Genomic DNA, 15,953 nt, shown 5'->3' with positions numbered 1-15,953 from the left:
CTCTTCCGTGCATGCTCTCCTGGTATTATACATTCAAAAACTGGTAGTTTTCGAAGAAATTTTTCACGACCAACGGGAAAATTAGTGTTTAAACATTGCATACTTTTCGGCGGTTTCCGTGGATGCTTTCCTGGTATCGGGAATCGGAAAACCGCTGGTTTTGTATGGAATTTGAAAAGTTTGAGCGAGATGAAGGATGCTTTCCGCTTTATTGATGGGCAAATTTGTCCCAAGCTGCAGATGTCACCTCTGGGTAACCATGCTCTCCTGGTATCTGAAATCTGAAAACAATTGTGTGCGCGGCATAGTGGTTTTCACAGTTGCCCAGCAGATTTGGTCATTGGGCAAATTTGTCAGCATTTTGCCAACTCTAGTGGCACATATTAATGTGAATTTCGATCGTTCGCTTGATTTTCGCGTATTAAGTTTGATGCTCCAATTTTAGGTCGGTTGTCCGTGCGTCAAAAAATCCAAGAATTTCTGGGCCGATCTCATCGCTCATTGTGAAGACACTTGCGATCATTTCGTCACATTTACACTTGCACATTTACATCAGTACGAAACACACTATGTGCTCCTCAGGCACAATTTGATAGTCAGTAGCAAATTATAGGGATACAACACCACAAAGCACTCACTATTTTTTCTCAAACAAACTGAGTTTTCAATGCAAAAAAACGAGACCGCTTTCAGCACGCACGACAATGTTTTAGCAAGACTATTATGATAGGTTCTTCACTGAATACATCGTTTTTATATCAATTCATACTTGATTTCTTCAAGTATCTTTTTCGTGTTCTTTTTTTAATCTAGATCAACGATTTCGCGGCGATGATCTTCAACCGTATGGATTTCGAATTGGAAATTTTAAAACAATTTCAGTCTAACAACGATGCAAATGTTTCCGAGATTACAACAATGTAGTTTGAACAGTATTCTACACGGGGATATGATGAAGTGTTTGGACAGTTTGGGATGGGTGGACATAAGCTGAACCTACAATCCAGCTTCGAATAAGGAATAATCTAGAAAGACATAAATGGTATTCCAAGAACCATGAAGTATCAAATATCGAACGGAAAAGTAAGTTCTAGTGATTGCAATATGATTTTATTCATATTCTATGACAATGCTAGCTATGTCGTAGTACACTGACAGATTGTGTCAATTATAACATCATTACCGGCTTGCAAACTTGCAGAAATTGTGACAATCGAAATACTAAACACAATACTCCACCAAAATACTGTTTCGAAACACGTAGGCTGGACATTTTCACGGTTCAATGGGGGAGAGAAAACAATACCACACCACGATTATCGCAATGGCAATAGCTTGCAAATATTGCGGAAGTGAAAACAAGCATGGTTTCTATTCTAGCATCTAACGGTAGGATCATTTACGAACAGATGAAAAAATCCCGTTCAAGAAACAGAATACATGAATAGGTTGAAGTAAAAGGGCATATAAGGGTTCACGGGGCGGCCAGATGGTGTATTGGTAGCGCAGTCGGTCTGTACAAGATAGGAGCACGGAAAAAATTCATTTGGACCACCAAACCTCCGTACGCTGCACTGACTATCCTTCGGGTAAATAAAGTAAAAAAATAGAAATGGTAGGCTTAAACATCCTAAAGATGTCGTGCCGATAAAGAAGAATGAGTTTGAATACACTGCATACTTCTCTTGCGTAGCCGTGTAACCGGGCCGATATAGCTAATCAAATAAAAAAAAAATTATCTAACCAAGGATAACCAATTTTCTACCTTTTTAATTAGATTTTATGCTATAAATTAACTCTGCTGCTAAATTTCCAAAAATCGCACAATCGGCACAAGTTGTTTGGGGCCTCCAACACGGCGAGGCCCTAGGTGACCGCCTACTCCGCCTACCGTTTGATCCGCCGCTGGCTGGAGTATTTTGGAGTACCCCATAGTATTTTGGAGAGGTTTGTTGTGGATGGGATTTCAAACCGGTCCTGTCCTGTGATAAACGGGACAGCTCTGCAGTATTTTTATTTCCAACCCGATAATGGTTTTTACGGACTTTCATTATTTTCAGAGCAAGTGAACTGCTCTGCTGTGAATCCGACAAGTCTGCTTTGGGTTGTCCATGATGGAAACTTTCATTTTGCATACCCTCCGGCGTTTATCCTTTTTCTCAACGGTGCACCATTAGCATCGCAAAATATTCTAAGGACGAGTCCGTCTACATCAACATTTGACTCAGACGACAAAAAAAAAAACAAAAAACTCACCTGCAGAATAAGCTTTTTATGATCCAAAACCAATATTTTAACGTAGAAAAGAAAACCTCCTACATTTACAATGAATTTTCCTTCGGTGAAATAATATTTATGGGCTTAATGAGCTGATAACGCGAATTTTGAATAAAGTAAAGAAAAATCACTAAGTTCCAAGTCCAATTTGGAGATCAGTCTTGTGTCTTTGAATTTTGTAAAATTAAAACTGATTGGTGTTTGTTTCTTATATCTTGCTTGGGAACAGAATAATATCTTCACAGAACCATTAATTGAAATTTTCCATATTATCAGCATTAACGAGGGTTAGGTTTGAAGATTACGCGACCTACCCTGAATGATTTATCCATCTCTAATGCTTGAGTTTAGAATCTACCTGTAGTGAGATTTAAACGGTTGACATAATCTAGTGGAAAATAGCATTATAAAAAAGAACCCACAAAGTAAAGAAAAAACATATTTGTTTAATGTAGATTTTATATTCACCTACATTTGCTACAAATTATTGAACAATTTGTGGTGCATTTTACATTCTAATCGGAACATTTATTTTAGCTTTAGCTGATTTATTAAAGCTTGTTATTAGCAGGAGCAACAAACTACAATTTGCCTTGTTTTTAAAACAAATCTCTGCAGCGCCTACTTTAATCTACGTCTTATGTCGCAAATATCATAATACATTTCGCTGTGTCACACTGCCATCAGCTTCCGTTATCCTTTCGGCAGAATAAAACTATAATCACTACAACTACAACTGCAACCACATGACCAATCAAACACGGTTCGGTCGCATGATTTTAGATTGCTATTTGCATTAAGCTGTGCACTGAAGCACGAGCGTGCGGTAGCTTGTAGCGTGCGGTGTTTGGACGCATCACGCGTGCCAATCTGAACGTAACTATATGATTGCCATGAAGCATGGTGGCCGTATAAAAACATCCATTATAAAGGCGTGCGACTTCCCCTAGCCCTGGGAGTAGATGTCCGGTTTGTAACTGCCGCACCGTGGAAAGTCTCTCGGGGCCTTTTTCATCTGGTCCACTTCGCCCACTTGCAGCACAAAGCTCATCCCGATACCGAGATGCCACTCGAAGTGACAGTGTACCAGCCAAAATCCTGTCGCGATCAAGCAATAGAAACAGAGAGAGGGAACGAACGCGAGAGAGAGAGAGAAAGGGAAACAAAAACAAAAATGTAGATGATGGGTGTAAAATTAAAATGGTACGTAGAAAAACGTTCCCCGCGTGTGTCCCCCACCTGGATTGTCCGCCCGGAACCGGATGCGAGTGTAGCCGCGCGATGGTACCGATACGGTATCCTTGTACGGTGGGTTATGGTCACTGGGCATCGTGCGGGCATACCGGCGATTCCGCTCGACAAATTCCACCTTTTCGCTCTGCGTCCGGAACTGTGGCAGTTGACCCATCCCGGTAACGATGAAACGGTGCCCGTGCAGATGAAACGGATGGTACAGATCGCGGACCACTGTTCGATGGAAGCAGCAGGAAGAGAAAGTGGCCGGTTTTTTGTTTTTAGAAATGCGTACGATTTATGTAACGACTAGCGTAGCCCAGGACCCGCTATCGGTACCTTCCGCGTCGTCGATCAGCGACATCTCGACCACGTCATTGAGCGCCACCTTCAGCCGGTGCAGACAGAAGCAGGCGTGGTGCGGCTTGCAGCGCTCCGGCCGGTGCGTGTCATTGCAGAACATGCCGTCGCCGCCAATCAGTTCCGGTTGCGTGAGCAGCGGAAAGTCCGGGAACACCATGCTGATGTTGTTCGTGACGCCAATGTTGTTGAGCGTGAGCACCACGGCTGTACACAAATTGTACACAAAAAGAGGAATTACATCGAATGGACAAAACCAACGTCACGGTCGTGCCGGTGTTGCGTGTCACTGAGCGGGCACAACTTACTCATGTACCGGACGTAACCCTGCTCGGAGAACAGGATGGCCGGGTCGGCGGTGAACGTGTTGAACAGGATGCGGAACGTTTTGTCCGGGGCCGCATCGATCAGTGCGTCGTCCCGGTAGACTTCGTGCGATTCCAGATCGGCCACACACAGATCGTTATCGTCCGGTACGTAGCACGTGGCGTTCGGATTGTTGAGCACCTGGACGTGAGCGGGAGGAAAACGGAAAGCAGTCGAACCGGTTACATCACGATTGGCAGCAATGATGGCTTGCCGGCCAAGTGGACCGTTATTAGTAATGACTATTTTTGCCACGCCGGGATTTTTTGTTTCGTTGAACGTTGGTGATGGTGGTGTTTTGTTGAACAAACAGGAAAAGCAAGCTGGACGATGGAGAGCTTTTCTTAGTAGCCTTGTACGCAGAGACCACTCGAAACGGTGCACTTCGAGTGGTTGGCCATTTATCCGTAAGGGGAACTTTTAAAAATGAATGGGCTGCTTAGCCTGATAGCCCGGCAAAGGTTTACTCACCAAGGTTACTATTACGCTCAGAATGGTGCAAAATTAGGCACTGTTTGAGATAAAGACTTCTTTAGTTATATTATTACTTCAGTTCATATCGGTTTAAATACAGGAGTTTCCTAGTATATTAGTAGAGGATAATATATATATATATATGAGTTTATATGAAGATGGAATGATAAAAGTTCTAGTAACTTATCCTACCAAGGGCAAAGATCTTATAGAACAGACAAATATACAGTGCCTGCCATAATTATACGGCGAGTCGTGTCGTTTGCTGCAAGGCTCTTAAAAAGGACATTTCGAATATGATCTTCGAGGAATAAAGAGCTAGTTTAGAAAAAGTGTATTCCACGACTTATTATTACCCATTTAAAAAAAATATAAAAACTAAATGAGAGCTTTTATAAATAAATTTCGTGAAACTGTCGTGAAATAGAAATACGTTATTTGGTGCAAAAATTAATTTTTCTTAATGAAAAAAGTGTAATAATGACTGTAAAAATATGAACCTCTTTTAGCTATCTCTTCAGAATTGTAATTAAAACATTAAAACCGAATGCTCGTACTGTTACAGTACGCACTGTGCAGTTAAAAAGACTAACAAAATCAATAAATTATCTGTGGTTTTCACCGTTTTAAAATGAAATGAAATTTCTATCACGGTTCGAGCAAACTTTGGAAAGGTTTTAGCTCGTGTTTTCCTAAAAAGGTTGATTAACAATGAAGAGCCACATAGAGACAAACAAAATGGCTTCTAATTATGAGTAAAGCTAAGTAAGCTAAATAAAAATGAGTTTAAGTTAAACAAATTAAAGTGAGAAATGGAGTGTAACAGATGTAACGAAAATAACGAAGCTGTTTGCCTCAGACAATGCACACATTTTTCACTGCGCTAAATTATACACCTACAGCTGGAGGTAAATGAAGTTAGTCATTCAAATAAATGAAGCTATTTACCTATCGCTTAGCAGTGGCCCCAACATGGAGAAATAATAAAACCACTGGAAAAGTAATGCGAGCAGCCCACTAAACACTTCGCCGAGGAGATAAGTGGGCGATAATGATTAAATGATGAAACAGAAAAAAGAGACGGTCGTAAGAATGGGCAAACAAAACAAAAAAAACGGTGAAATAAAATAAACGCCTAATGAACGTCGTTTGTTTCGGTTAGCACTGGATAGACGCAACATCTATCCCCGTGGTGTATGTTAACTAGCCTAGACCGTTTTGTGTTTTTTTTCTGGCTCTCGTTTTGCGAAGAGTCCTTTTCATCATCGGGCTAGCGCAGTGCAAGGCGCTCTGGGTGCCACACGGTCCGACGGACACGTTGACACGTCCCACGTGCAAATTCGCTTGAAGCTATTCGTTGGCGCGTGGGTGACGATTAGACGCTCACTTACCGTCCCCGTGGGGAATCGTTCGTCCCAGGCAGGTGGCGTGTGCTTCGGGTAGGCCAGTTCCAGTTCCGGTACGCTGTCCGCTTCGTCGCCGTACGACAGGATGGCGAACTCTTCTCTTCGCTCAACGTTACAAAAGCCGATGGCACGGACCCGCACCCAGTAGTTACCTGCCATGGTTAAAAGTTAATGACTGACGGGTGTACGGGGTTGGGTTTTATTTTGTTTGGGCAGTAGCTCGTACCTGGTTTCTGATTTGCCGACAGTACAAAGTCGTACCGTTCGCCCGAGGTTGAGATGAGCGTATCGATCATGATGGGCTGCACGGCGCCTCCATCGGTGGCAATCAGCTGCATTCGATGGTTTTCAATCTAATTGTGCGGAAGTTGTTAGGATTCATAAAACAGTAGAAGAATCAGAAAATAAAAAAGGACATTAGTTTTATTTTTTCATATTTGAAATGAAAAGCAAATCCATGCAAGGCTTACCAAAAGAATCAAAATGGGAAGGTCGTTTATGTAAAGTATTTAATTTAACACGAGTAATTTACGGGAAATGCTTTAGATTTTATAGTTTTTTTCTAGTTTTTATGAAAGTTGTGAAATAATTTATAAAACTTGTTTAAAATGTTGTCATATTTCACCGATTAAAAAAAATAATTTAGTATTCTTTTTAAATTAGTTCTTGTCTCCTTGTTTGTTCGTGTTTCTGATGCTATTGCGTTTGATTTTCATATCATTCGTTTGTATCATTATAAAATGTATTATTTATGAATTATTCTTATGTTTTTCAAATTATTATTTACTTTTATGTCGAATTATTATTATAAAATTATATTTCATTAAGAATTCTTCATTCATTATTAATTTCGTTTTAACTCTAAATCGATTGTTGTGTAACTAATTTAAAAATAATTTATTCCACCCAAATACTGTTCATGGGAGAATACCATCTTTGTGCAATCCGTGCAACATTTACGCTTCTAGCTAGGTTTAATGTTAAACTTTCTAGGAAGCAGGGTCTAATTAAATGAGATGCAGGCTTCATGAACACAGTTTTGCTCCTAGCGCATCTTTTCACGTATTTTTTCCCACAGGTCAAAGAAGCCTTCCAAAACACAGTCCTTTTTGTAAATTATTGTATGATTTTTTGGTTAATTTTTTTTGGTTAAAGATATTTGACAGTACTTACTTGAAGTTGGAAGGGACAAAATTGACTTCCACTGCTTATCATTCGAAAGCGGTATCGGTAACCTTTCCTTACCCGATACACTGTCAACGGTGCTTGCACTTGTAGTTCGTGTTCCTCTTCCTGTAGCAAAATAGTATACAAATAAGTTCGCACGGATAAAGGACCTTCGGTTTCACTTTCTCACTATCCCGCCTTCTTACATCGAAATGCCGTCCTCGGCCATTAATAAGTATCGAGTCCATGCGCACCGTACTGCTCTGAAGTCCCGGAACGAATTTCTCCACCAAATCGAGCGTCCAGTCCGATATCACGATATGATGCTCGCTGAGATCGTAATCGTACAGATGCCGATTGATGTCGGTGGGCGACCGGACCACGAACAGTCCGTAGTGTCCGTTCGCCTTTTGATGGCCGGCGTGCGAGTGGTAAAACTGTGTGCCCGGTTCGGATGCATTGAACGCGTACCGAAAGCCGGTACCGTGTGGAATTGGGCACTGCGTGATCATTGGCACCCCATCCATCCAGGGCGTATCGTATTGATGGGCACCGTGCCAGTGAATCGTGGTTTCAAGCCCATCCATGTGATTAATGACATCCACCACCACCATATCGTGCCGGCACACGTGTATGGCGGGTCCGGGAATGCGTCGGTTAAGGGCCAAAACGCCACGCTCCATACCGTCGGCCGTGATGCACTGTGGGTGAAAACAGTGGCTCCGGTTACCCCAACGACAGTCGCCACAAGCACTGCCGAGATGGAACCACGGTGAGGCGTGAGTGAGGTGTCTCTTGTACCAGGTCACGACGAGCATAATACTTACGACCCCATCGCGGCATACTGTTCCGCGAGCCAGCGAAAATAACACACCCGTGGTGCTTCCCGTTCCGTACAGACACGATCACACTCGGCACCATCGTGAAACTCCGCCAGGCGCAACGGCAATGGCCGATCCTTCGCTAATCTTACTGTCTGCAACAGTCGCGGTCCAGCCATAAATTTGCCCATGGAAGGGAAAACTATCACCAGAAGAAAAAAGACCCACCAGAATGCTAATTCCATTCACCACCAAACATCTTGCAACAGGTTAAACTCACTCGCATTCGGGTAGGTCGTATGTCGTACCAGAAACACCACACACACTGCCACCCCTAGCAGCCAGATGGGGAAGTAGCACCGTTTATGCTCCATCCTCTCGCACCAAGCGGTTCTCACACACTGACCGGACCGGGTTCTTTGCTGGGCGGTACATTTCGGCAGCCGGAATTTTAGCAGCTGTTATCATCCTCCTTGTCGGGATTAACGCTTAATCAATTGTGACCCAAACCACGTGCCTGTTACATCACTGCGGAGCGGCATGGAGATTTGGAATCGGAACTGACCCAGCATCATGCGCGTGTTGATTTGGGTTGTGTGTATGTGATGTATTGTTGAGCACAAGCTATTTTACGTTGCTGCCTTAATGAACATTGATTTGAGCGTTGTGGTTAGTGAGATAAGAAGCCTCCAACCGGGTAAGAAATGGGGAGCATTGATGAAACACAACCAAAAAGGACTAACAATCCATGGGACAATGTTTTAATTGGAAGAGATTTGCCATGTTCTAGACGTGGACACGATTTCGTTAGTTACCGAGCAGATTGATGAGGTTTTTTGTTAATTATTCTGGGGAAACGAAAGAATGCTTTAACGAGATCAAATGCCATTGGGAATGCGGAAACGAGAACTTGTTTCTGGTGGACCACAGTCGGTTTAGTTGGTCTTCATCAGGACATCCCCAGTACCGAATCCCATGCCGAAGTGCATAAAAAAAATTCAACAGCTTTCCAAGCTTCACGGGGATTGGTCTTAAAAAAGCTACATTTTCGCATGTTGTATTTAAAAAGTTTGTTCCTTGTTTTGGTTTTACTTTGCGTAAACTTCTTTATTTCTTGTTCGGGTTTCACTTTGTTCTTCTACCTAGAAGAGCATTCATGCTCCTTGCCAGCTATATTTTCAAGAATTCCAAGAACCAGGATTCAAATCGAATGAGATGCAGGTTTTTTTAAAAATACTTTTATTTCTCAAGGACGGTCAGATCGCATTTCTAAGATGCTGATTTTATGAATTTAACATTGCTATCATCGCATTTTTAGTTTAAATTAAATTGAAGTTTTAAGTTCTTGGTACTTTACTTTTCCTTTCATTCTTAACTTCACTTAAAGACTTTAAAATAATTGATTAGCAAAACTTTAAGGTTAATTGAATTGTATGGTCTATTAAATACGCACATTACTTCAATTATAGGTTTATGAAAGAATCAGGCGTAAATGTAATAAATAGCACGCCACACTTTACCGTGACGTTAATATTCAAACGTTAAAGTGTCAACATTTCATTCGGACAACAAAAAAAACTTCCAAACTATAATCTCTTTTGCCCAATCAGTTGTTGTTTGCCCTGGTGGCGCAGAGTGCGAACTACAAAAACGTAAAAAAAGATGGTTAGAAAAATAATAAAAGAAAACTAATCGACAAAAGAAACAGTTTGTTTTGTTGTCTGCTATCACCCGTTCGGTACTAACAGCACATATGTTGCTGTAGGTTCGGTTCAAAAGACGCTGCCCATATCAGTGTGGCAAAACAGCAGCAGTCGACAAACATGGTACATGGTTCTTTAATTAATTTCTTCAACGACCGCTAACGGGTTGGATGCGTTGAAAAGTTTTAAATTGGGACCTAAAACAGGGCCAGCTTACGACGCCATCGTTCCATCGGCAACACGCACCCCCCATTGCAATCATCGAGCGTGGGATTGACTTTTCTTCTTGTTGCTCGACCGAATGTTCCAAAAGAAATATCCTTTACTGACGTTGCAAGCGGAAAAAAGAGGAAATCTATGTGAAACACAACATCAAATTGGCTATTTTGCTTGCTTTGTGAGTTGCTTTGAAGAAGAAATGTAATTTCACCTATACGTATGGCGCGGCAATGGTTCACGCAGTAGCACACGATCATGCTGCTTTCAAAGGGGGGGTAGCTTTTGGTGTTTGTACGTTCTTTTATGAAAAGTTTTTACTCCGCTCCGTGCTCCCTGCCCACAGCTAAGCAGGACAACATTTAACGGGGAACCGATTCAATTCCACAGTTCCGGAAGGATGGTTCCATTCACATTCCATCCGGCTCCGGTAGTTCGATGATTTGTTTGCTCGGCACACATGGCATGGTCGTGCCGCTGTACAAAGACAGCATTTTTGCATGATGTCTATCGCATCTGTTGTTGCTTTTTTGCTCTCGTTTACGTTGTTGCTGCTTCCGGGTTACGGTTTTCGTGGACTTGATATGAATTTAAATATTACACATTTTAGACCACGACCAAAAATTCGAACCACGTTCTTGCCGGGTGCGCTTCAAAGAGCGTCTAACACATCGGCTGATAATACCGAACGGATTGTAAGGATATTGGTGGAGTTTTCCGAAATTTTTCGAATTCATTACCAAGTTCCATCTAAAGTGCTTCAAAAGCTAAACCACCCCCCCTCCAACAAACCTATTTAGAGTTGACAACCACCCTCGTTCGGAAGAACCCTGTTTAGGCTATGAGCGGTTGTTAAATTCTCGAAGGGTAATCAACGCGCGTAGTAGGCGCGTATGTTTGCTGAATGCATTATCGTTCAACGCAGAAGTTGAAGCCGCACGTCTAAATATTTCAACAAACAGATACGCTACGCCCAAATGCCGCCGGTGGCATACGCAATTAACACATGCTATTTTCCTGCGTTTCCACGATTTTCTTTTTGGTTCGTGCTATCGGTACCACGTGGTTGCTGGATGAGTGACATTCAGCGCTTTTGCTTCGGTGCTCTGGCGGCAGGAGTAAATCCCAATGGTGGTTGAACAGCAGGCGGTGGATTTACCATTTCTTTGAGCATCGAAATGAAGCTTTGTGTATTTGATTAGTTGTGTGTATGTGTGGAGTTTTGGTTGGTAAGACAGGATGGAATCCAAGATCCGGTTGGTTTTTTGTTTGTTTGTTTACGCTGTCCTTGGAGGATTGACTTGGATAGCAAAAAGTGTAATTCCCCTAGTTAGTACGTATGTGTGTGTGCGTGTGTTGTTAGTCCTTCGCTTGTTACAAGATTATGGCATGTTGTTTGTGGTGATTCCTTACACCACCGGCAAACACCCCGAGAACGCGGAAGATCCCTTCCCCGACAGCCGTGCGCTAGATGGCAAAGTTCAGTGTAAATTAGTTCCGGGGCCTGATTCGATTAAAATCTGTGACCGAATGCCGCACGTCTGTACGCAAAGGGGACACGAATTGTACGCCGAAGAAAGCGTGAGGGGTCCTAGGGTAAGTTGATCTCTCGGCCGTACTCGCACAGATGGATAATGTACGGTGAAGTGGTTCACAAATTGAGATCGTTGTGAACGAGGGGGAAAGAACTGCCGACCGTGAGGTAGAATTATGATTTCTTTTATGCACTTTCTTACATTCGTTGTACTTCGCTTGGTTTTACCCTCTTCTCGATGAAAAACGTGGGGATGGGTGAAGACGGTTTTATACGATCCAGGGTAGGGAAACCTTAGGCACTTTAACACATTTTTACTTTATATTTTAAAGAAATATTGGTTTCAAGCGACTTGTAGCGAACCTTCAATACATCTTTGAAGAAGAATCTTTATAGAAGACCTCCAATATAACCTTTCTCGGGTGTAGTGCTTTGTGGGTCATTATGAACCCAATGTTCGTTGAACGTTCCTTTAACATCCCGAAGAACATTTAAAGTTGTACACATGTTGTGATTATTTCCACCAAATTAATTTATTATTGAACAGGTTGAATCTTCGCTGTTCGACAAACGTTTTTTTTAACGTAACATGTTTTTTTACACTTCTTGTACGAAAATATTGAAGAAAATGGATAACAAATAGAACATAAACAACAACATAAAAAACAAATAGAACATAATAATAGAATATAAACGTAAACTTTACTTATGTAGTTTACTTTGCTGGGATTAATGTGAAGTCAATCAGCATCAATTTTCCTAAAACATTTGCACATTGTTTCCAATTTAAGAATATGCTAACAGCAACGGTTCTTGTTCGAAATTGATTTATATGGAGAGTTTCAGTTTTCCGACACGAGTGACACTACAAGCGCACCGACGGCTTTCCTTTGCTAGTATTTAATAGTAGCTGGAAAGGCAGTCTTGTTCACAAAATCACTAACATGGGTCGCATGGTTTTAATTTCGTTCATCAGTTGTCTGATGCAACTCTAATCCAAATCCGTTGACCTAATTTGATTTGGATATCCTGCATCACTTGTCATTTGTCACTTGTCACCTGTCACTAGGGAAATTAGTGTACCATAATAAAACGCGATATTCACTTCTAATCTTGCAAAATTCAAGGTACAGAGTTCTTCAGCACATCGAATGGGTCATGAGGTCTCTTTGAGGGGTTATGAAACTTTTAAAATTACACCTAACAAGGAATAAGAAATAAGGATAAGGAGATAAGTTAAGAAATCTAATCATGCCCATGTACAAATTTTTCCCATAATTCAAAAGAAACATACATATCTTCTTTGTAGGTTGCTCATCCCTGAGCACAGTTAGTTCTCAGTGCTTATTCGGACGGGGAAAAAAACGAACACTATTGCTGATGTATTTTTCCTGGATCATCTAAAGTAAGTAACGATGCTAATTGTGACAATCATGAAGCAAAATTGTTCATCACAAGCAATTTATTGCCATCCAAAAAGGGGCAATAACGTACCACATACAAGCGTGCGGTAGGGATGGTTAGAAGAAAAAAAAACCAGCAGCATGTTGTCTGGAAAACGTTGCAAATTTATAATTCGTTATGGGTTTGCCACTCGCACCAGATAAGACACATTTTCCCTTTCGTGCACACTCGGTTTGGTTAAAGTGAATTGCTAACGCTTACACTTCACTTCTCAAATGGATTGCAAAAGAAATTGCCACCCGGTGGTGTGCTTTTCAACTGCGATAGTTACATCACATCACGAGACACGTTTAAATTCTAGCCGGCAAATCTGTTCCAACCGTAAAAGGATCTCTTTTCTATTCCACGCTTAGAGTATGTGTTCCCACAGAAGCTGGAACGATGCGTACGATAATTTCTACCTTCTCTCTTACGTACGTATTCCCTGTTTGCAAAAAAAAGGAAAAGAAACGCACGTCCAAAGTAAACAGTTTCCCTCGGTGAAATGTAAATATTTGTTCACAGGGAAAACTATATTCAGCCCGGTGTAATCCTACTCGATCCCTTTACGTTGCCGCTGCTCAACCGTCATTGCTGAAATCTATGCAGGATTCCGGCCTCGTTTGATTACGCCATCCACAAAAGGCCACAGTAGGGCCGGTGCGTAGGGCCGTTGATTTTTCTGCCCGTAACCCCGGAAGGTGTAAGTCGTTAAATTGTTCAACAAACACAGTACTACTACCCTTCGGGTTTGCTCTTCCTACACATGACGGCAAATTGATCTGAAACATCCTGCGGTTCGCTCCACTGTGCTGAGAGCCAATTAGGCAAATTACATCAGCTTTACCGCATGCGAATCGGGACCGGGCAGAGGGTGACGCCACCCCGAAATGGGTTATGACGAGTCGGCAAGACATTTGTGCGGGGGTTTGTTGTTTTCCCCCCGCTTAGGCAACAGTTGTTTTGTGCGAAGGTTAATGCATAGACTTCTGACTCTGGCCCGTGGATGTCACATCTGTTAAATAATACCGGCGGGTTGCGGGTCGTGAAGGCCAAAAGGGTATTGATGAAAATTTGTACTATTTATCACAATCTGTAATGACTTTCGGTTTTGTTCGCGCAAAAAAAAGGATGATATTTAGTGTTGTTTCTTTCCCGGAGGTGTTTTAATGGCACAATAGGAAAACATAATGCCTGTTTCTGGGTGTAAAATAAAAATAAATTATTTCTTGTACATTATCATGTGGTTTGCATTCGCCTGAACCTCACACATGTTTTTTTTTTTGAAATTTTGCCATTTCCTTGTTCGACAACCGACTAACCAGATATGTACACCAGCCGGTCGACATCATTTATTATTCACAAGCAACGGGCAGACCTTATTGTTCGATACAATCATGTTGATGTCATGTTACAAAAAAAAGGTCACGGTATGTCAATCAGTTTCGGTTGATTAGAAATTTCAAACGAGGGAAAGGTGTCGATCGTTAGCAGTCTGTCACTAGGGGACGTCTTGATGGAGCTACCTGCGTGTTCCAGGGGTCAAATTTGTATGTTTTCAGTGTTTGCTTGTGTATGAGCGAAATAGTGAACCTTTGATGTGTGTTAGCCATGAATAGTAATTATTCCTTGTATGTGTTTTAATATACCATTTCATTTAATTCACATAATAAGTAAAATAAGGAACATTTCATCAAAGGATCGCATTAAAGCATTGTATAAATTGAGAGAGTATTGCAAGAACACACGCACGATCGTTGCTGTACTAATTTGTACTAAAGGAGCTGATGCTTCGCGCGAAACAACTCATTGCATACCTTGCAGGCGCTTATCTGCATGACCCAAGAAATGGGTTCGAAATGGGTCAACATGCGATGTGGTTCCATTGCATTGTTTCACTGCCACATGCTCCATCGACTTGTTGTAAACATAATCGAACACGACGTTAATAATTGGCATAGCCATCGTCATCCTTCATCGGAATGCTCCATAATGAAGCGCTCGTGAATAGACTGTGGAATTCCCGGTCAACAGTGATTGAGGGATGTAATTGCGTGATGTATCGATTAAGCCGGGAGTATATGACTGTCTAACTACCCGATAGTGATGAAGGATGAAATCGATAAATGACTGAGCGATGATTGAACATGGTACAGTTAACTAACGTATCATGTTTTCGCTGTATGTTTCGAATATGACACCGATGTATGGCCTTGAGTTTGGTTAGTGCGATTTTATCAGACACAAAATTAACGTGTATCCTTGTAACTGTGGACAACGCCGTAGCATGAAAGGCTATGAAATCGTAAACTATCATTCATTTGACCGAAGTTTGCTCGCTTTAGTACACAAAATATCCTACGATTGAAACAGATTCTTCGACTTCGAAACTAACGATACATGGATGCACAATTTAATGCATATAAACTACCTTGAAGTGGAACCGAAGACTGTTCAGCATGATGTTTAAACAAAACGAGAGCACTATCCTAGACGAGGACCAGAGATGACAAAGAAGACTGTGGGACATATTCAAACACACAGCATCAAATAATTCTTAACAACTGTCCAGACTCTCCAGCAGATGCAAACAGCTCAGTTGAAGCATAAAAGAGTAAATAGCCTCCCAGTATGACACGCTATGGATGAATGATTTTAATGCCTGATATTCTCATTGAATCGGGGATATCCAACAGGGAACAGAGGATATATTTTAAAGACTCGTTTGAGCTGATGAGAGCTCTTTTAAAGCTATTGATTATTTAAAACGGAAATGATCTTACCGCTTCTTCGTATCACAACACTCCACTATCAAAGCATTGAAATTAGCCAACCAAATGATTTCAGTAGCAATATTTACACACGTCCGCAAATATTGACCATGTCTCACACTCCCTCCGCACGCCAATCATATCAATATAAAGTCATCTCTCTTAATCGTGACAAAGGGCAA

General features: G+C 41.6%; 1 protein-coding gene across 1 annotated transcript; it reads right to left on the bottom strand.

The window, feature by feature from the left end:
* Positions 1-3,223: 3,223 nt before the first annotated feature.
* Positions 3,224-8,478, bottom strand: LOC128302616 (uncharacterized). Its single transcript, XM_053039481.1, has 10 exons — positions 8,385-8,478; positions 8,111-8,306; positions 7,490-8,036; positions 7,290-7,409; positions 6,343-6,469; positions 6,102-6,268; positions 4,179-4,377; positions 3,850-4,077; positions 3,517-3,744; positions 3,224-3,375 (listed from the first exon to the last, which is right to left on the bottom strand). The coding sequence occupies exons 1-10, from the start codon at positions 8,476-8,478 to the stop codon at positions 3,224-3,226; spliced, it is 2,058 nt and encodes a 685-aa protein (XP_052895441.1).
* Between the last annotated feature and the right edge of the window lie 7,475 nt (positions 8,479-15,953).

The sequence above is a fragment of the Anopheles moucheti genome, chromosome 3, assembly GCF_943734755.1.
Source record: "Anopheles moucheti chromosome 3, idAnoMoucSN_F20_07, whole genome shotgun sequence".
NCBI classification, from domain to species: Eukaryota; Metazoa; Arthropoda; class Insecta; order Diptera; family Culicidae; genus Anopheles; species Anopheles moucheti.
The sequence above is the reverse complement of the archived record's forward strand: the minus strand, read 5'-3'. Positions and strand labels throughout refer to the sequence as shown.

Coding starts and splice junctions, on each gene's coding strand:
- LOC128302616 (XM_053039481.1), bottom strand. CDS start 8,478: ATGGAGCATAAACGGTGCTACTTCCCCATCTGGCTGCTAGGGGTGGCA. Junction 7,410..7,489: donor GCCGAGGACGGCATTTCGAT/GTAAGAAGGCGG, acceptor ATTTTGCTACAG/GAAGAGGAACACGAACTACA. Junction 3,376..3,516: donor GTTCCGGGCGGACAATCCAG/GTGGGGGACACA, acceptor TGATCGCGACAG/GATTTTGGCTGGTACACTGT.